The sequence below is a fragment of the Microcaecilia unicolor genome, chromosome 7, assembly GCF_901765095.1.
Source record: "Microcaecilia unicolor chromosome 7, aMicUni1.1, whole genome shotgun sequence".
NCBI classification, from domain to species: Eukaryota; Metazoa; Chordata; class Amphibia; order Gymnophiona; family Siphonopidae; genus Microcaecilia; species Microcaecilia unicolor.
The window spans coordinates 287,906,154-287,926,808 of NC_044037.1; the positions used below are offsets into that span (position 1 = coordinate 287,906,154).

A 20,655-nucleotide genomic window follows, 5' to 3' on the forward strand; every position below is an offset into this window, starting at 1 on the left:
ACTTGAATTCCATCACAAGGGCAACGTTTATTAAAAAGCGAACTAAAACCCTTGACTCGATGCGGTTCTGCATTATGGTGCAAGGAGCGCGCCTGCCTCGAGGAGTCAAAACTATAAAAACAGTAATATGTAAAAACCAATCTCAGAACCAATAAGAATATATGTGTTTTTGCACCCTTTCTTTCCGAGCACTCTACCAAAACCCTCATCCACACCCTTGTCACCTCTCGTTTAGACTACCGCAATCTGCTTCTTGCTGGCCTCCCACTTATCTCCCCTCTCCAATCGGTTCAAAACTCTGCTGCCCGTCTCGTCTTCCGCCAGGGTCGCTTTACTCATACTACTCCTCTCCTCAAGTAGCTTCACTGGCTCCCTATCCGTTTTCGCATCCTGTTCGAACTCCTTCTACTAACCTATAAATGTACTCACTCTGCTGCTCCCCAGTATCTCTCCACACGCGTCCTTCCCTACACCCCTTCCTGTGCACTCCGCTCCATGGCTAAATCCTTCTGATCTGTTCCCTTCTCCACTACTGCCAACTGCAGACTTCGCGCCTTCTGTCTCGCTGTACCCTACGCCTGGAATAAACTTCCTGAGCCCCTACGTCTTGCCCCATCCTTGGCCACCTTTAAATCTAGACTGAAAGCCCACCTCTTTAACATTGCTTTTGACTCGTAACCACTTGTAACCACTCGCCTCCACCTACCCTCCTCTCCTCCTTCCTGTACACATTAATTGATTTGATTTGCTTACTTTATTTCTTGTCTATTAGATTGTAAGCTCTTTGAGCAGGGACTGTCTTTCTTCTATGTTTGTGCAGCGCTGCCTACGCCTTGTAGCGCTATAGAAATGCTAACTAGTAGTAGTAATTCAAAAGACTCATTTCAACGCATACGCATTCCAGATCTGTTCACTTGTCTGTGAGTGTTTTTGGAACGCTGATGGTGTAAAAATTTACACTTTTCCATTGGTTCTGAGATTGGTTTCTACGTATTACTATTTTTATAGTTTTGACTCCTTTGAGGCAGACGCTCCTTGTGCTGAAATGCAGGACTACGTTGAGCCAAGGTTTCAGTTTGCTTTTTAATAAAGATTGCCCTTGGGTTGCAATTTGAGTGGTCGTTCCCAATTTCTTTTCGTTTTTCTCTTTCTGTGGGTACTTGGGGATTCTTCTGCTCTTTGGCTGTACACTTGTGAAACAATTCTGCCATAAACATGCGAGGGGAATAGCGTCTTGTGAGTAGGTTGAATACGTATGTGTCAGTGTATTGGGGCAATGCTTATGAAGTGTTGCCTAAATAGAGGTGCCTCAAAGGGGCATGCTTACTGCCATATTTTATATCTCATGCCTTAATTTCCGCGTGGAAATCAAAAGCGTATTCTATAACTTAATTGTTTAACTAGCTAATCAGCACTGTCAATTGGATGTTAACAAGCAATTAATGGAATTAATGGAGTGGAGGAGTGGCCTAGTGGTTAGGGTGGTGGACTTTGGTCCTGGGGAACTGAGGAACTGAGTTTGATTCCCACTTCAGGCACAGGCAGCTCCTTGTGACTCTGGGCAAGTCACTTAACCCTCCATTGCCCCATGTAAGCCGCATTGAGCCTGCCATGAGTGGGAAAGCGCAGGGTTCAAATGTAACAAAAATAAAATAGATACTATTGGAGATTCTACATGGAATGTTGCTACTATTGGAGATTCTACATGGAATGTTGCTATTCCACTAGCAACATTCCATGTAGAAGGCTGCGCAGGCTTCTGTTTCTGTGAGTCTGACGTCAGACTCACAGAAGCAGAAGCCTGCGCGGCCACATTGGTGATCTGCAAGGGCCGACTTCTACATGGAATGTTGCTAGTGGAATAGCAACATTCCATGTAGAATCTCCAATAGTAGCAACAGTGGAGGAGTGGCCTAGTGGTTAGAGTGGTGGACTTTGGTCCTGAGGAACTGAGTTCGATTCCCACTTCAGGTACAGGCAGCTCCTTGTGACTCTGGGCAAGTCACTTAACCCTCCATTGCCCCATGTAAGCCGCATTGAGCCTGCCATGAGTGGGAAAGCGCGGGGTACAAATGTAACAAAAATAAAATAGATACTATTGGAGATTCTACATGGAATGTTGCTATTCCACTAGCAACATTCCATGTAGAAGGCTGCACAGGCTTCTGTTTCTGTGAGTCTGACGTGCAGGACGTCAGACTCACAGAAGCAGATGCCTGCGTGGCCACATTGGTGATCTGCAAGGGCCGACTTCTACATGGAATGTTGCTAGTGGAATAGCAACATTCCATGTAGAATCTCAAATAGTAGCAACAGTGGAGGAGTGGCCTAGTGGTTAGGGTGGTGGACTTTGGTCCTGAGGAACTGAGTTCGATTCTGACTTCAGGCACAGGCAGCTCCTTGTGACTCTGGGCAAGTCACTTAACCCTCCGTTGCCCCAGGTACAAATAAGTACCTGTATACAATATGTAAGCCGCATTGAGCCTGCCATGAGTGGGAAAGCACGGGGTACAAATGTAACAAAAAAATATATCAGTATGAATTGACATTAAGATTTATGCGCACAACCTGCTAAGTGTATTCTGTAATGTGGTGTGTGTAAATTTTAAGTCGCACAGTTGAAAGGGGTCGTGGCCATGGGCGTTTCTAAAATCTATTTGCATTGTTATAGAATACACCCAACTCTACACCTAATTGAGGTGTCAAGATTTATACCAAGTCAAAGATGGTGTAAATGGCCGCAACTAAATTCGGTCTTGTAGAGAGGCGCTCGGCGTATTCTACGTACCGTGCGGAGGTTTAAGCAAATTCTTTACAATTTAGAGAGTACGCCGCCTAGGCGTATTTTATTTCTGCGTGGAATTTTCAGGCGCCATATATAGAATCTGGCCCTTATCACCAATTCTAGAGCAGTATTAAGGTACATTATAGAACAGGAGTGCAAAGAATGGAGGAGTGGCCTAGTGGTTAGAGCACAGATCTTGCAATCCAGATGTGGCCGGTTCCAATCCCACTGCTGCTCCTTGTGATCTTGGGCAAGTCACTTAACCCTCCATTGTCTCAGGTACAAACTTAGATTGTGAGCCCTCCTGGAACAGAGAAATATCCAGAGTATCAGAATGTAACTCACCTTGAGCTACTACTGAAAAAGGTGTGAGCAAAATCTAAATAAATGAAGCGTTTTAGGTACACCAAGACTTAGGTGCAACAGCTTATGATCGGTTAATGGCAGGTGTATGTTGCCATGCCTAAGTTCGCCTTGCAGTGTGTGCAAAGGATAGCATTCTATCAGCTGTGCGCATTGTTAGGTTACACAGCCATGTTTCTCCCATGAGTACACCCCCCCCCCCCCACACAGTTGCATGTTAAGCAACTAGGTCATGTTTTTTTTATATAATAATGCTTAGGAGGGAATTCAAGAAATGATGCCACAAAAAAATCCAGCGCTAAGCTTTATTCTATAAAGGGCACGCACCTTATATAGAATAGCCTGCGCCTGCGCCTAACTTTTGGGTGCTGGACTTACCGCTGAAACCTGGTGTAAATGCCACTGCTCAAGTGAAGCAGTATTATTTCGTGTGCAACTTTTAAGAACACCCCTGACCAGGGGCATAGCCAGACCGGCGGGAGGGGGAGTCCAGAGCCCGAGGTGAGGGGGCATATTTTAGCCCCCCCTGGCACCGCTAACACCCCCCCTGCCATTGCCGATCCCCCCGCCACACCGCCGCTGCCACCAACTTTGACAACCCCTGCCGATGACCCTCTCAACCCCCCCTCTCGACCCCCCCCCCCCTTGCAAGATGGCTGCGTTCTGTTTCTGTGAGTCTGACGTCCTGCACTTACAGGACGTCAGAAATAGAACGAAGCCTTTGTGGGAAGAAGAGGACCTCGGCTGGCGAGGATTGGGTTCCCCCACCAGCAAAGGTAGCCCACGGCGATGGCGGCAGCAGGGGAGGATTGGCGGCGGGAGGGGGGTCGAGAGGGTCGTCGGCAGGAGGAGGGGATCGAGAGGGTCATCGTCGGGGGGGTCCATGGCCAAATCTACGTAGCTACGCCACTGCCCCTGACACGCCCATAGCCACACCCCATTTTGAGAAACACACAGTGGGAGGTAGGCGCCGTGCCTTATAGAGTAAAGAGGATATAAATCAGGTCACATTTTCTTCATCAGCATAAAAAACCTTTTCTCTCTAAATTTTTCATGGATCCAACTCAAAAACATGGAAAAAAGGCACTTAGGGTATCTTTTACTAAGGCGCGCTCATGTTTTTAGTGCGCGCTAAAATTGTGGGTGCGCTAAACATCAGAGATGCCCAGAGGAAAGCATTTGCATCTCTAACATTTAGCGCGCCCACAATTTTAGCGCATACCAAAAACGTGAGCTCCTTAGTAAAAGACCCTCTTAGCTTATAAATTAGTAGAACACATGGAGGGGTATAATCAAAAGGGGTGCCCAAGTTTTCTTGAGGACGTCCTCGCAGGAGGTCCCGGCGAAGGGGTGGGGAAACCTGTATTATCGAAACAAGATGGGCGTCCATCTTTCATTTCGATAATACGATCAGGCATGCCCAAATCTTGAAATTTTGGTTGTCCCTAGAGATGATCGTCCTTAGACTTGGTCGTTTCTGATTTTCGTCGATAATGGAATCTAAGGACACCCATCTCAGAAATGACCAAACCCAAGCCCTTTTGTCGTGGGAGGAGCCAGCATCCATAATGCACTGGTCCCCCTGACATGCCAGGACACCAACCTGGCACCCTAGGGGGCTCTGCAGTGGACTTCAGAAAAAGCTCCCAGCTACATAGCTCCCTTACCTTATTTATTTAGATTTTGCTCACACCTTTTTCAGTAGTAGCTCAAGGAGAGTTACATTCAGGTACTCTGGATATTTCTCTATCCCAGGAGGGCTCACAATCTAAGTTTGTACCTGAGGCAATGGAGGGTTAAGTGATTTGCCCAAGATCACAAGGAGCAGCAGTGGGATTTGAACCAGCCACCTCTGGATTACAAGACCGATGCTTTAACCACTAGGCCACTCCTCCACTAGCAACAGTCCATGTAGAATCTCAAATAGTAGCAACATTCCATGTTCCACTGCACTAACCACTAGGCTACTCCTCCACTAGCAACATTCCATGTAGAAGCCTGCCCTTGCAGATCAGCAATGCGGCCGTGCAGGCAACATTCCATGTAGAATCTCAAATGGTAGCAACAAAATCTCAAATAGTAGCAACATTCAATGTAGAATCTCAATAGTAGCAACATTCCATGTAGAATCTCAAATGGTAGCAACAGAATCTCAAATAGTAGCAACATTCAATGTAGATTCTCAAATATTTATTTATTTAGATTTTGCTCACACCTTTTTCAGTAGTAGCTCAAGGTGAGTTACATTCAGGTACTCTGGATCTTTCTCTGTCCCAGGAGGGCTCACAATCTAAGTTTGTACCTGAGGTAATGGAGGGTTAAGTGACTTGCCCAAGATCACGAGGAGCAGCAGTGGGATTTGAACCGGCCACTTCTGGATTACAAAATCAGTGCTCTAACCACTAGGCCACTCCTCCATTATAGCAATATTCCATGTATCTCAAATAGTAGCAACAGAATTTCAAATAATATCAACATTCCATATAGAATCTCAGATAGTAGCTCAAGGTGAGTTACATTCAGGTACACTGGGTATTTCTATGTTCCAGGAGGGCTCACAATCTAAGTTTGTACCTGAAGCAATGGAGGGTTAAGTGACTTGCCCGAGATCACAAGGAGCAGCAGCGGGATTTGAACCAGCCACCTTGTGTGCTGAGCCCCCCAAAACCCACTACCCACAACTGTACACCACTACCATAGCCCTTACAAGTGAAGGGGGGCACCTAGATGTGGGTTTTGAAGGGCTCACATTTACCACCACAACTGTAACAGGTAGGGGTGGGGGTGTGGGACTGGGTCCGCCTGCCTGAAGTGCACTGCACCCACTAAAACTGTTCCAGGGACCTGCATACTGCTGTCATGGAGCTGGGTATGACATTTGAGGCTGGCATAGAGGCTGGCAAAAAATATTAAAAAATATTTTTTTTGAGGGTGGGAGGGGGTTAGTGACCACTGGGGGAGTAAGGGAAGGTCATCCCCGATTCTCTCCGGTGGTCATATGGTCAGCTCGGGTACCTTTTCATGGCTTGGTCGTAAGAAAAAAAGGACCAAGTAAAGTCGTCCAAGTGCTCATCAGGTACGCCCTTTTTTTTTTCAATTATGGGTCGAGGACGCCCATGTGTTAGGCACACCCAAAAACCACCTCCGACATGCCCCTGGGAACTTTGGTTGTCCCTGTGATGGAAAGCAGTTGGGGACGCCCAAATCGGCTTTCGATTATGACAATTTGGGTGACCCTGGGAGAAGGACGCCCATCTCCCAATTTGTGTCGAAAGATGGGCATCCTCCTCTTTCAAAAATAAGCCTGATAATGTGCAAAAGAAGTCAGTCACACTGACTGTGGCCAAAGTTCCTCTACTGTGGGCTGTTTGAAGGCGTGCGTGATCAATTGGTAAAACCAAACATGACTCGTCTTCAAACCACCAGGAGTTTTTAGCAAAATTTAGAGAGAAAAGGTTTTTTTATAACGATGAAGAAAATTTGACCTGATTTGCCTTTGTGCTTTGTGATTGAAAAGATTAGATTCATATTAGAGCCTTCTGATAGCATACTTTCTCTTAATTATTCATGAAAATGAGTGAAAGGCAAGGGCACAGGGCAAACGAGTACCAATTATTTTCCCCGTTAAGTAACGCAAAGGAAAGAAATGCCAGTGATATAGGATTACTGAATATTAAGAGTACTATCCATGGAATAAATACCGGGAAAACATTCCAGAAATACTGGTTCCACATAGTATTCAACTTCATGGATTAGAGAGGGGAGAGACCTTCCGTGTTGACAATGATGTGCACTTGTAGAATAACCACACCAACAGCAAAGGAATGCACGCAATTTGGAACAAGATAGGACACCATCTGCTCGTTTTATAGATGGTGTCGGTCACTAGACATCTGAACTTGCTGAATGTCATGCGTCTTTCCTGATCTAGTGGTGCTTTGCTCAACTGAGTCTCCACAACTTGACGTTGAGTAGAGGTATTCCCATAGGAGGAGGGGAGAGATTTGTGGGAAGGGCTTGCATTTAGGCACCTGGGTTTGAAAATACACATGTATGCACATGAAATAAGTCATAAAATATTTGCATGCTGAAAAGTGCATAAATTCTCTGGGGTAAATTTTCAAAACAGAAGTATGTAGAATTCATTTTGAAAATTTGCCAGGTCTTGTGCAGGAAAAGTCTGTGCATACTACATACTCTAGTGGTTGGCTTGATAAAATTCTGTAGTCTAGGTAGCTGAAAAGTCAAAAATCAGCCCAGTAGCAGCTATGAAGCCACCATATTAGCCCAAATATAACACAGGGAAATGTTGCTTCCACCACCTACATCGTCTTATATTTGCAGCTTAGAAGAAGATGACAATGGACATCTCAAAGGCTCTGGCGTAGAAGGGGGGCACTGGGTCGGCAAAGGAAAAGGATGTAGTATCCTACTTGGTTTAGCAGGGTGTCACACCCAATGGATTCAATAGAGTCTCCCATTGGCTGCTCCAAACATAATTTCTTTACCACACTGGCCTACATTAGGAGTTGTCTTGTATTTGGGGCTGACTTATATGGAGGCTAATACAATAGTTCCATGACATGAGATTAAAATAAGACCACTGAGCATAATACCATAGAGCTATTTGCAAAGTTGGTTGGATTTAACCTTCCCGTAGCGGTTCATCGAAATCTAAGCAATGTCCTGGTAGATTGCATGACACATTTCTAGTAATGACTCCTAGAACAGTTTTCCTCCTTGTGTGGCAGTTGATTTCTTTCCAAAAGTACAGCCCTTGACATTCGATGCCTCCAAGGATTAGGTTTCTTGGGATGCTTGTTTTAGCTCATAAGTCAGGATTTAACCTCAGTCCCTGGAAGGAAATGGGCCACACCATGATCATAACAGCTTCAAAGCTTTCAGAAGACTTTCTGGGTTTGTGCAAGTGTGGAATGTGGAGTACAAAATCGCTGACGCTGGTTCTGAAGCAGAACATGCTCTTGTGGCCTGTAATTCTCGTGGAAATAAAAGCCTCTACTTTTGTTTCTATTTTTAGTTTGAAGGGTGCTTCAAAGCTTATTCCCGGCTGGAGAACTTGAAGACGCACCTGCGGTCCCATACTGGGGAGAAGCCTTATGTGTGCGAGCACGAGGGCTGCAATAAAGCATTTTCCAATGCCTCAGACCGGGCCAAACACCAGAACAGAACGCACTCCAACGAGGTAAAGCTTTCCTCACCACAGAGCACATTCACTTTGCCCTTTTGTTTTTAATTTGTTGACAGCGTGCACTGGGCCTTTCAATGGGTAGGCCAGAATCTTTCTGAGCTCCCTTAGTGGGGTCATTTTACTAACAATTAGTACAAGCTTAATGCTGTTAACATACATTATTTGCCCCAGAACCCTTTTTATATAAAAACTAGTAAAAAAAGGCCCGTTTCTGACACAAATGAAACAGGCGCTAGCAAGGTTTTCCTCGGAGTGTGTATGTTTGAGAGAGTGTATGTGAGAGTGACTGTGTGTGAGAGAGATGTGAATGTGCGAGTGTGTGTGTGTGAGAGAGAGTGAGTCTGGTACGAGTGTGTGTGTGAGAATGAGTGGTGCAAGTGCGTATGTGAGACAGGAGTGTGTGTTTCACACAGATACAGTGTGTGCGAGAGAGAGTGTGTGTGAGACACAGACTCTCTGTGAGACTGAGTGTATGAGACCAAGAGAGTGTGTGAGTGTGTGACACATAGAGAGTGAATGTGATACAGTGTGAGAGAGAGTGTGTGTGAGAAAGAATGTGTGTGTGACAGAGATACCTCCCCCCCCCCCCTCTGGTGTCAGCCCCCCCCTCTCTCTGGTGTCAGGCCCCCCCCCCTCCCTCTCTCTGGTGTCTGAGCGTTATGTGCAGGACGCTGAGCTCTGGCTGTGCTTCAAGGAACTGACCAATCCTATCAATAGAATGCACCTCCAACATTCTGAAAGCCGAGAAACCTCGTGTGGTTGGTCACTTCTGCTTGTGATGAACCCGGAAGTACGTGATGTCAATTCAGGAGATGGATACAGAGAGCAGGAATGCCTCAGCCATGCAGTCAGCTTCAGAATGTTGGAGGTGCCTTTTATTATATAGGATGGACACTGTGGCAAATAACACACATTAATGACATTAGCTCACACTGTTGATAAATGGCCTCCTTTTTGCACAAAGATGCATTCGGCCTAACCCTGTGACTCAGGGGCGTAGCCAGACAACAGATTTTGGGTGGGCCTAGTTAAGAAGTGGGTGGGCACCAAATGTTCCCCCCCACCACCACCACCAAAAAAATCTCAGCTGGCAGGAAAATGCTTCTTTCCACCTTGGCAGTCTGCAGCAGGCATGCGCTGAAAACTGAGCATGCGCAGGTGCCAGTATTGTGGAGAGTAGAATTTTGTTACTGTCAGGGGAAAGTCTTCAGCTGACAGAACTTGGGATCTCCACCAGCTACCGCTAAACATGTGCTACTGTTGGGTGGGCCTGAGCCCTAAGTGGGTGGGCCCTGGCCCACCCAGGCCCACCTGTGGCTACGCCACTGCTGTGACTGACCACTTTCAATTTTGCTAGTTCTGTAAGTGTTATGGTGTCCTTTATCTTCTTCTCCACCAAATGAACCCTTCCTGAGCACTGGTGACCCCAGAAACGTAGCCAGGTTGAAGGCACTGTGGGAGCAGAGGGTTAACTTCCAACAGCTCCGGGGCATGTTTTAAAATGTGACGGTACTGTTTGATTAGAAGGGAATTTTATGACTGGTTGTACATATTGAATATTTGATGTTGACAAAAGTGTACACTGTTTTCAATAAAAACCGTTGAAACATAAAATGTGACGGATCGCGTGAAAAATAGGTGCTGTGCCGTTGGAAGTATGTTTGGGGGAGCGGCTGCTCCACTGGTGTCCCCCCCCCCCCCCCAGCTACACCACTGGGTGGCTCTTCTCCCCCTCCTTCTCAAGTGAACATCAAAGAGAAGTATTTGTTTACTATTTCTGCTTTTTCCTGATCACTGCCCTCCCCCATACATGCGTACACGCGCGCGCACACACACATACACGCGCTTTCTCTTGTCTGCTCTGTCTTTTCAAAGTCTTGTCACTTTCATTTACCTCTTTAACTATTTCCTCTGCTCAGTCGCAGCCGGCAGCAAAAACAGCTTTAGAGTGCGCTTGAGCTGGCTGCCTAAATTTTACCTGATTTTTTTAAAGTGTGGGTCGGGTTGGGAATGGCCGCTCTAGTGCTGCGACGCACCACTGCTGTCGCAGTGCTGTGCTCTGCTGCTCTTCGACGGGCCTATTCTCATTGGTGCCGTTCTTCTGCCAGTCCCGGAAGTTTATATCGGAAGAGGCAGAACTGTCACAGGAAGCGCTAGTGACGCTGTAGAGAGTCTGGTCCCCGCGCTCTAGCATTGCTTATAAGCGCGGGACCGTTTGGCAGAGGTACAACGTAAGAGGGAAGAATGAAACTGTACTGCAGGGTGGTAGTGAATAGGTGGCGAGGGAAAAAGAAAAGAAGCATGACTGGACGGGCGGGGGTGGGGAAGAGCGAGAAAGTGTGGTGCAAATTGCAATACTGATAAAAGTGGGGGGGGGGGGGAGACAGAGGCTATGGGCTGGAGAGTATCTGAGGCAATGGATAGAGGAAATTCTGCATAGGAGGGGGGGAGTAAGATGGAGATAGGGGCAATGTTGGATGATAGGAAGAGAGATAGGCAGGGACAATGATGAATAATGTGGGGAGCAGAGGAGAGAGAGACACAATGGGCATTGTTGCATACTGGAGGACAGAGACAGACAGGCACTGCTGGATGACAGGGGTATGTGGAGAAATAAAGAGGAGATGCTGGTTGCAGGGAGAAACAGAGGAGGTGAGAGAGGCAGAAGCAATACTGCATGGGGGAGAGAAGGGGCGATGCTGGATGGTGGGAGTAAGGGAAAGAGACAGAGGCGAGATACTTTATGGTGGTAGGTGCAGAAAGACAAGAAGGGATACTAGCTGGTGGGGGGGTGAGAAAAAGAGAGAGACAGGAGACTGGATGCAGGATGGCAGGTGGGAGAGAAAGATGAGAGGTAATGCTTGGATGGTGGTGGAGATTGAGAGAGAAGAGTGGAGGGAATGGCCTAGTGGTTAGTGTAGTGGCCTTTGGTCCTGGGGAACTGGGTTCGATTCCCACTGCAGGCACAGGCAGCTCCTTGTGACTCTGGGCAACTCACTTAACCCTCCATTGCCCCAGGTACAAATAAGTACCTGTATATAATATGTAAGCCGCATTGAACCTGCTATGAGTGGGAAAAGCGCGGGGTACAAATGTAACAAAAATTAAAAAAAAAAATAAGATACTGGATTGCAGGTGATAGAAAGGGAGGAGATGCTGGATGGTAGAGAGGGGAGATGCAATGCTGGATGGTGGTGGGAGAGAGAGAGACAAAGCATATGCTGGATGGCAGGTGATAGAAACAGAAAGGGAGGAGATGCTGGATGGCAGAGGTAGAGAGAGAGGAGAAGCTGAATGGCAGTGGGAGAGAAGAAAAAGCTAGTGAAAGACTGGAGAATAAGATAAAAAAGATGAAAAGCTGTAGGTAGGTGCAGTAAAAAGAGGGGAGATGGAAGAATGGATAATATGAATGAAATTTGAATGGCTAGGTAACAAAAAATGGAAGAAAGCTGAAAGGAACAGATTAGTGTTGATGTTACTTGTATGGAAGAGGTTGAAGAAGACAGAAGAAGAAGAAAAAATGACACATGGACAGGAGACCCACGGAAAGAGAGTTAAAAGAAAACAAGGAAGTAGTAACCAGAGACCAGGACAAACACAATTAGAAAAATTAAATGGGCAGACAGCAAAGGTAGAAAAATAATTTTATTTTTAATTTAGGATGAAGTAATGTAGCAGCCATGTTAGTCCACTTTAAAAGTTAATAAATAGTTATAAAAAAAAAAACAACAACAACAAAATAAGGTGACACCTTGTATATTGGACTAAATTCATTGTTGTGACTAGCTTTCGGAGACCAAAACCTAATTCTCCAGGTCAGGACAGTATACTGCTGTAACAGTATGCTCGTCCTGACTTAAGGAGTTTTTGGTCTCTGAAAACTAGCCAAAAATGTTATGTTAGTCGGATAAGACAATATCACCTTATTTTTGGTTTTGTTTTATTGCTAATTTTTAATGTAGCAATTGAAAATATCTTAGTTTTTTGAAATTTACATCTGATTTCTAGATTTTTTCACGGTACAAAGGATGTGTCACTGTTTCTGTTTGTTTGGTTTTGCACTGTATGCAGATTCTGGCTTCTTGGGGTTCAGTTTAATCTTTGTTTACATATTTCTATTTTTAGTTTGTGGTTACTTATTCTATACTTGATGAGGGTCTACTTGTGATCATGTATGAAAAAGGCTGGGTATTCTGTTAGCACTGAGTGTCTGTGTAGGATTGATCTGTACTAATCCAGCTTGTTTAGCTTTCCAATAAGTATATTATATTGATGATGTTCTGCCCAGGGGCGTATCTGAAAGTTGGCGGTAGCTGGGGCCGGAGGCAGAGTGAGGGGGCACATTATAGCCCCCCCCCCCCCCCGGCCACCATTGTCGGACACCCCCCCCCCCCCGCCGCCGTCATCTACCTTGCTGGCGGGGGACCCAAACCCCCGCTAGCCGAGTCCGCTTCCTCCTGCCGCTTTTAAGTTCTTCTTTGTCCTAGGCTCCGTCACTCCGTGCTGTTCAAAGAAGCTGGTGCTGCTACCTCAATCCACTTTCGGAGTCTGACGTCACTGCAGGACGTCAGACGTACAACGTGCAGTGACGTCAGACTCCGAAAGTGGATTGAGGTAGCAGCACCAGCTTCTTTGAACAGCACGGAGTGACGGAGCCCAGGACGAAGAAGAACTTAAAAGCGGCAGGAGGAAGCAGACCTCGGCTGGCGGGGGTTGGGGTCCCCCGCCAGCAAAGGTACCCACGGCAACGGCGGGGGAGGGTTGGCGGCGGTAGGGAGGTCCAGGGCGAAATATGCGGGGGCCCAGGCCCCTGTGGCCCCAAGCAGATACGCCCCTGGTTCTGCCCACTGCAATTTACGGTGACTCCTGAAGGTTTTGTGTTATGGTAGAATTGCTTTATAGGTCCTAAGTGATTTTTGTTGGGTTTTGCATTACTTCACAGTCAGTGGCATAGCTAGGTGGGGCGCCAGGGGAGCGGCTGCGCCCACAAATGGAGTTCTGCCAGTGCCGGCACCTATTTTTTTCATCCTGTTGCACTGAAAATGTGCGCCGGTGCCGGTGGAAGTCCGCTGTCGCTCCCCCCGCGCCATCAACCAGCCTTATCCTGGCTCAGCTTCTGTTCACAGTATGCCTGGTACTCTCACTTATATATATAGTGCCCACCCAAAAATTCAGATCTGGCTACGCCACTGACCGGTCTATATTCAGCCTGTAGCAGTCAATGTTTTTGAAATACTGACCACCAGGGGCAAATTTGAGAAACTGAAATCTTTACCTTTTATTAAAAGCTTGATATACCGCGCACCTTAGAGTGGTTAACAAAGCTTATTCTCCTATATAAGCACACAACTACGGAACGCACTTCCAAAAACTGTGAAAATAATCTACGACCACCTAAATTTCAGGAAATCACTAAAGACCAACCTGTTCATAAAGGCATACCCTGCCGACCCAACAAAAAAACCTAAACTCTGCAACACAGCAAAACCAAAGATCGTACAGGACACTATATAACCTTCCCTCTCCCCAACCCCATTGCGCCTGAAACACAAGCATTTTATTCGACCACTACATCACTTGTATGTGTCTCCCTACTGGACTTGGCGAACGCCTTAACGGTACTATGTAAGCCACATTGAGCCTGCAAATAGGTGGGAAAATGTGGGATACAAATGTAATAAATAAATAAAATTAAAAAGGAAAAGAAATCCATTGTAAAAAGGAAAGACCTAACCACACTCAACAGAGAGTCACTCAGTCATATCTGCTTACTTACACAAAACTGCTAAGTTCATAATTAGCATAAGTAAACCAATGAGACTTCCCACGCTTCGGGCTACAAATTGAAGGCCAACTTGAAAAAAAAATTTGTCTTTAAAAGAATCTTATATCTGTTCTACCTAGATTCTGCTTGGATTTCCTTTGGTAAGCAATTCCAAAGAAATAGCGCCTGCCAAAAGAATGCCCTTTCCTGAGTAGTCACCCAATATGCCCTCTAAAGGGAAGGTACTGGCAACCTATGGTCCTGCATTGATCTGTGACATCTCATAGGTGTATAGAGAATAGTCCATCTACTCAAATGCAGTGGTTCTTGGTCCCACAAAGCTTTATGAACCAAACAAAGTGTTTCTGATAGAAATGGGTAGCAATGATGTTTAATGAATAAAGGGGTGGCGTGCTCAAATATTCGAGAATTTCCGAGTAGTCTAACTGTGATGTTTTGCAGGGTTTGCAGCCACTTAACGTAAGGGTCATCAGTGGTTCTCGGAATTTGTCTGGGTAACATTAGTGTTCAGTGCTGGAATCAAGGATAAGTATCTGGGCATGTTAGGACTGGTGCACGTGTGGTTCTACTTGCCCAAATAGTTATTTGGGCACCAGCACTGAATTTTAGCATTACCCAGACACCACCTAGTGCACGTTCCACCTTGGCACTAACCAAACAATGTCACAGTGGTCACACATGATATTCAGCAGCACTGTCTTTGCCAAAGACCATTAAAACCATCACCAACCATCTAACTTTCAGGAAATCACTAAAGACCATGTTATTCGTAAATGCTTATCCCACTGCCTCTGCATGTGTCTCCACTGTTGGAAGCGCATCGATTTAGAGACATTTTGGACACATTCCCCTTCCCTCTTCCCTCCAGGTTTCCCTAATCCTTCCATCCATTCCTACTCTTCCCCAATATCTCTTGTAGGTTTTTCTGCTGTATTAGCTTCATTTTACTGCATTGGCATCTGCCTCTGTGGTCCGTTGTAAGCCACATTGAGCCTGACACTGTTGGGAAACTGTGGGGTACAAATGAGATAATAAATAATAATAATAATAATAAATTCTGTGGAATATCATGTGTGGAGCCGGTCTATGTGATTGAACTAGGTAGGAGCTCTCCAACATGATTAAATCACACTATCAACCCCAAAGAAGTTCATGTGTTTGAATGAAATTGATAAACCTCTTGCAAATGGCTGTATGTCAGTCAAAATGGGCCAGCAGCAACCCAGGGACTCAGCATTATTATCTTTATCCTGTTTCCAGAAACCCTATGTCTGCAAGATCCCTGGTTGTACGAAGAGATACACCGACCCTAGCTCCCTCAGGAAACACGTGAAGACGGTCCATGGGCCTGAGGCACATGTCACCAAGAAGCAACGCAATGATGTTCATCCTCGACCACCTCCACCTAAGGGAAATGGGGACAATGAAGCAAGTGCCAAGCAGAGCAGCAGGGTTTCAGGAGAGCACACAGAGGCCAACGGCACTTCCAAAGGCCTGGAGGACTGCTTACAGCTCAAAACAGTAAAGACTGAGAATTCCATGGTAAGCTAATAACCATGCCAAATGGTAGTTTGCTTCTGAAAATAATAAAGACCTTCCACTCCCCAGGTTGACCGAGGCTTGGGATGCTGCAGAGGCAGCATGCACAGTCCTGGGGAGGGGAGAACAATGGTGACACTTACTTTCTCATTCTATAAACTTGTGTGCCCAATTTGATGCTTAGCATGCAAAGTTGTGCACCCAAGTTATAGAATAAGGTCAGTTATTTGCATAAATTGACTTATTAGAGGCTAATTGGCATTATCAATTATTGGCAATGATTGGTGCTAATTGGTCCCAATTAGCAGTTATACACATAACTGCCCTTGATCGGTGTTCTACAAAACGTGCATGCAATTTCCAAAGTACGCAACTGGAAGAGGGCATGGACCTAGGGAGGGGCATGGGCGGGTTGGGGGCATGCCTGTCACTTATATGCACATCTTATAGAATACTAGCAGTTAGGAGTGAACATTTACAACCAGCCATTGAGCAGGCGTGAGTGCCATTATAAAATTCATGCGAAGCATACATCATCCCAGCACCCAACTATAGGCGAGTTATAGAGAGTTGCCCCTTTACACCCAGGTTCTATATAGGCTTCCTAGAGATCCGCGCCAAAAATCAAAGCATGTTCTGTAACAACATGCGTAACTTAATTGGCTTAACAAGCCAATCAGCGTTGATAACAGCACTTAACAAGCAATAATGAGCACAGCAATAATTAGAACTTACATGCGCAACTTGCTAGGCGTATTCTGTAATGCAGAGCACCTAACTTCTAATGCATAAAAAGGGGTGTGATTATGGGCGGGGAAATGGGCATTTTGTGGGCATTGCAAAATGTATGCACATAGTTATAGAATTTGGCCCACTGTGTCTAAATCTGCATTCCATGATTTAAGCCATGTTTTCATTGGTGTAAATGGAGGCACCTAGATTTAGGCCCTGGGATATCAACTAAGTATATTCTATATGCCCCAGAATCTACTTAGACAAAAATGTTTTCCTCATTGAGTTTTTAGGCGCCATGTATGGAATCCCCCTCCCCTTTAGAGGCCGGAGTTAGGGCCATAGTTGCAGGGTTCCAGAAGGAGACCTGGCACTTGACCCTAGCCAAAGACTATCATTAGAATGACGAAGAGTTGGGAGGGAATATAAAAGTAAGGGGAATCCAACCCCACCTATTTGGAAATGAAGGGCTCATAATGTTGCCCTGGTTCTGATTAACTTGTTAGGGCAAAGGAGAAGGAGGAAATTGCCAGCTCCTCATCCTTTCTTCACCCCCATCCCAAAATAATGAGTCACTTATTCTCTATACTTTCGATTTATTTATAGCCAATTCACAAGGTATGATGAGCAAAGGGAGAGCTCTTATGACGTATTGATTTATTTATTTGGATTTATTAACTGCCTTCATGAAGAGATTCACCCAAGGCCTGTACATTTTAACATAAAATATATAGATAGATCTATATAGATCTATCTATATCTCTAGATAGATAGATAGATAGATAGAGATATATATACTGTATAGGGCTTCTGTTGCTTATAAAAGATTGATAAATTTAGCTATTTATTTTAAGCTAATAGGGGGCATTGGAGGGTACAGAATAAGTGTTTTTGTGTCAGAGCTATTAACTGTTCCTGGGTATCATTACTAGTTGAATTAAATATGCATGTTTGTCATTTAGGAGGGACAGTGACAAAAAGGCACAAAACTGAGTGGAGAATATAAGACAATTCAGGGAAGAGGTGAGAGAATACTGGAGGAGGAGTAGGAGAGTATTGGGGGAGGGGTGTGAAAATACTATTAGAGGAGTAGGAGAGTACTGGGGGAGGAGTGCAAGAACACTGGGGGAGGGGTATGAGAGTACTAGGGGAGGGGTGTGAGAATACTAGGAGAGGAGTAGGAGAGTACCGAGGGAGGAGTAGGAGAGTACTGGGGGAGGAGTGCGAGAACACTGGGGGAGGGGTATGAGAGTACTAGGGGAGGAGTAAGAGAGTATTGCGGAGGGGTGCAAAAATACTAGGAGAGGAGTAGGAGAGTACTGAGGGAGGAGTAGGAGAGTATTGGGGGAGGGGCAGGGGTGTGCTGGTAAATTTTTAACAACGGGCTCTCTCTCTCCAGGCATAGCCGGCCCTGAAATTCTTTTTTTTGGGGGGAATACATGCCTCTCTCTCCCCTCCCTTGTGCGGGCACGCTAGGCATACCTTTGCCGAGCCCCACCAGCCAATAAATGGACTGCCACCATTCTCTGCTGCTTGTTTCTGGCTCTGAGCAGCATGATGGAACCTTCTTACGCTTGCATGAAAAGTCCCAGCCTGATGCTCAGAGTCAGAAACATGGAGCAGGGAGCAGCAGCAGTCTATTTACTTGGCTGATGGGGCCAGCATCACTGCCAGCAAAGTAAAAGAGAATTCAGGAGGGGGCCCAAGCCCACATTTTGGGAGTCAGTTGTTAAAGTAGCCATGGGGAGGCCTACTTTAACAACCGGCTCCCTAAATTCTTAAAAACTTAACAAACGGCTCTCGCGAGCCTGTGAGAGCCTGCTCCAGCACACCACTGGGGAGGGGTATGAAAATACTAGGAGAGGAAAAGGAGAGTACTGGGGGAGGAGTGCGAGAACACTGGGGGAGGGGTATGAGAGTACTAGGGAGGGGTGTGAGAATACTAGGAGAGGAGTCAGAGAGTACTGGGGAGAGGAGTAGGAGAGTACTGGGGAGGGGTGCAAAAATACTAGGAGAGGAGTAGGAGAGTACTGAGGGAGGAGTAGGCGAGTATTGGGGGAGGGGTGTGAAATACTAGGAGAGGAGAAAGAGTACCGGGGGAGGGGCATGAGAGTACTAGGGGAGGGGTTTTGAATACTAGGAGAGAACACTGGGGGAGGTGCATGAGAGTACTAGGGGAGGGGTTTTGAATACTAGGAGAGGAGTAAGAGAGTACTGGGGGAGGAGTAGGAGAGTACTGGGGAGGAGTAGGAGAGTACTGGGGGAGGGGCATGAGAGTACTAGGGGAGGGGTGTGAAAATACAAGGAGAGGAGTAGGAGAGTACTGGGGAGGGGTGCAAAATACTAGGAGAGGAGTAGGAGAGTACTGGGGGAGGGGCATGAGAGTACTAGGGGAGGGGTTTTGAATACTAGGAGAGGAGTAGGAGAGTACTGGGGGAGGGGTGTGAAAATATTAGGAGAGTAAGAGAGTACTGAGGAGGGGTGTGAAAGTGCTGGGGGAGGAGTGAGGGAGTATTAGGGGAATGGCATTTTCCAGTGTTTATACAATAAAGCCCTATATTAATTTTTTAAGTATTTATTTTTTATTGAATTTAAAAATAAATCAAGTACAATACTTGACAAAGAAATGAACATATAGACAAACCCCTCCAAAAAGGCAACAAACATTTAAAGAACACAATTTCAAGGGGCCTACAAACCCAGGAAGGAACGAGGGAAAAGTAATAGGAATTATAACAAAAGTGAAAATATTATGGCTATAGCAGTAAAATTCTCCTGATTAACCTTAAGTCACAGAAGTTGATACCAAACCAGCAGCTACTTAAATTCAAAGCAAAATTTTAACTTGGAAGACTCATAGAACATGTATTTTACATCTTATAACGTAAGCAGACATTTACAAGAGTAACTGGGAACAAAAGCCCCAAGAACAACTGCCTTGGGGGGTGCATACCCAAAACCTTCTTCCCGTGGTCCTGAGTGGCTTTGCCCAGATCTTGATAAATCCAAACCTTCCCATCCCTAAACAGACCATCTTTAAGCTTGAAGAACAGGGTACGACCTCGGTCCTGAGGAGAAACAAAGGTCACTAACAATGTCGTCCTTTATAATCCTTCCGATCTCTCCAGAAACATACCGATTTAAACTTTTTACAATTCAGGGTCTTCTATCAGTGCTTACTGGCTAAAACCTGAAATTGAAATCCCTTACACACTGTATATGAGACATACTTGCAATGTTTTTTAAATCAAGTAAAAATGACCCGTAGGAGAAAGCAGAGCTACTACAGCTACCTATCATTTCTATAGCGGTACCGGACATACGCAGCGCTTCACACTTGAACATGGAGAGACAGTCCCTGCTCAATAGAGCTTACAATCTAATTACGACAGACAGACAGGACAAGTAAGGGATAGGGGACAGTTCAAGGTTTAGGTGTTAAAAGCAGCATCGAAGAGGTGGGTTTTTAGCCTAGATTTGAAGATGGCCAGAGATGAGGCTTGGCGTACTGGCTCAGGAAGTTTATTCCAGGCATCCGGTGCAGCAAGATAGAAGGAACGGAGTCTGGAGTTAGCGGTGGAGGAGAAGGGTGCAGATAAGAGAGATTTGCCCAGTGAGCGGAGTTCCCTGGGAGGAATGTAGGGAGAGATGAGAGTGGAGAGATACTGAGGAGCTGCAGAATGAATGCACTTATAGGTCAATAAGAGGAGTTTGAACTGTATAAGGAAATGGATAGGAAGCCAGTAAAGTGACAGTCCTGCTTGACAGAGCTTACAATCTAATTAGGACAGACAAACAAGGCAAATAAGGGATAAGGGAATTACTAAGGTGGGAATGATAAAACATGAGTACTGAACAATTGAGTAAGGGTTAGGAGTTACTACTACTACTACTACTTATCATTTCAATAGCACTACTAGACGTATGCAGCACTGTACACTTGGACATGAAGAGACAGTCCCTGCTCGACAGAGCTTACAATCTAATTAGGACAGACAAACAGGACAAACAAGAGATAAGGGAATATTAAAGTGAGGATGATAAAATAAGGGTTCTGAACAAGTGAATAAGGGTTAGGAGTTAAAAGCAGCATCAAAAAGGTGGGCTTTTAGCTTAGATTTGAAGGCGGCCAGAGATGGAGCTTGACCTACCGGCTCAGGAAGTCTATTCCAGGCATACGGTGCAGCAAGATAGAAGGAACGGAGTCTGGAGTTAGCGGTGGAGGAGAAGGGTGCAGATAAG

General features: G+C 45.7%; 1 protein-coding gene across 1 annotated transcript in view; it reads left to right on the plus strand.

Annotated features, from left to right (window-relative positions):
* The window catches only part of GLI2 (GLI family zinc finger 2), a 435,831-nt gene that overhangs the window by 400,227 nt on the left and 14,949 nt on the right, over positions 1-20,655 (plus strand). Inside the window, exons 11-12 of the mRNA XM_030210087.1 lie at positions 8,187-8,351; positions 15,403-15,684. Coding sequence (XP_030065947.1) covers positions 8,187-8,351; positions 15,403-15,684 — 447 coding nt within the window. The remainder of the gene's footprint in view (positions 1-8,186; positions 8,352-15,402; positions 15,685-20,655) is intronic.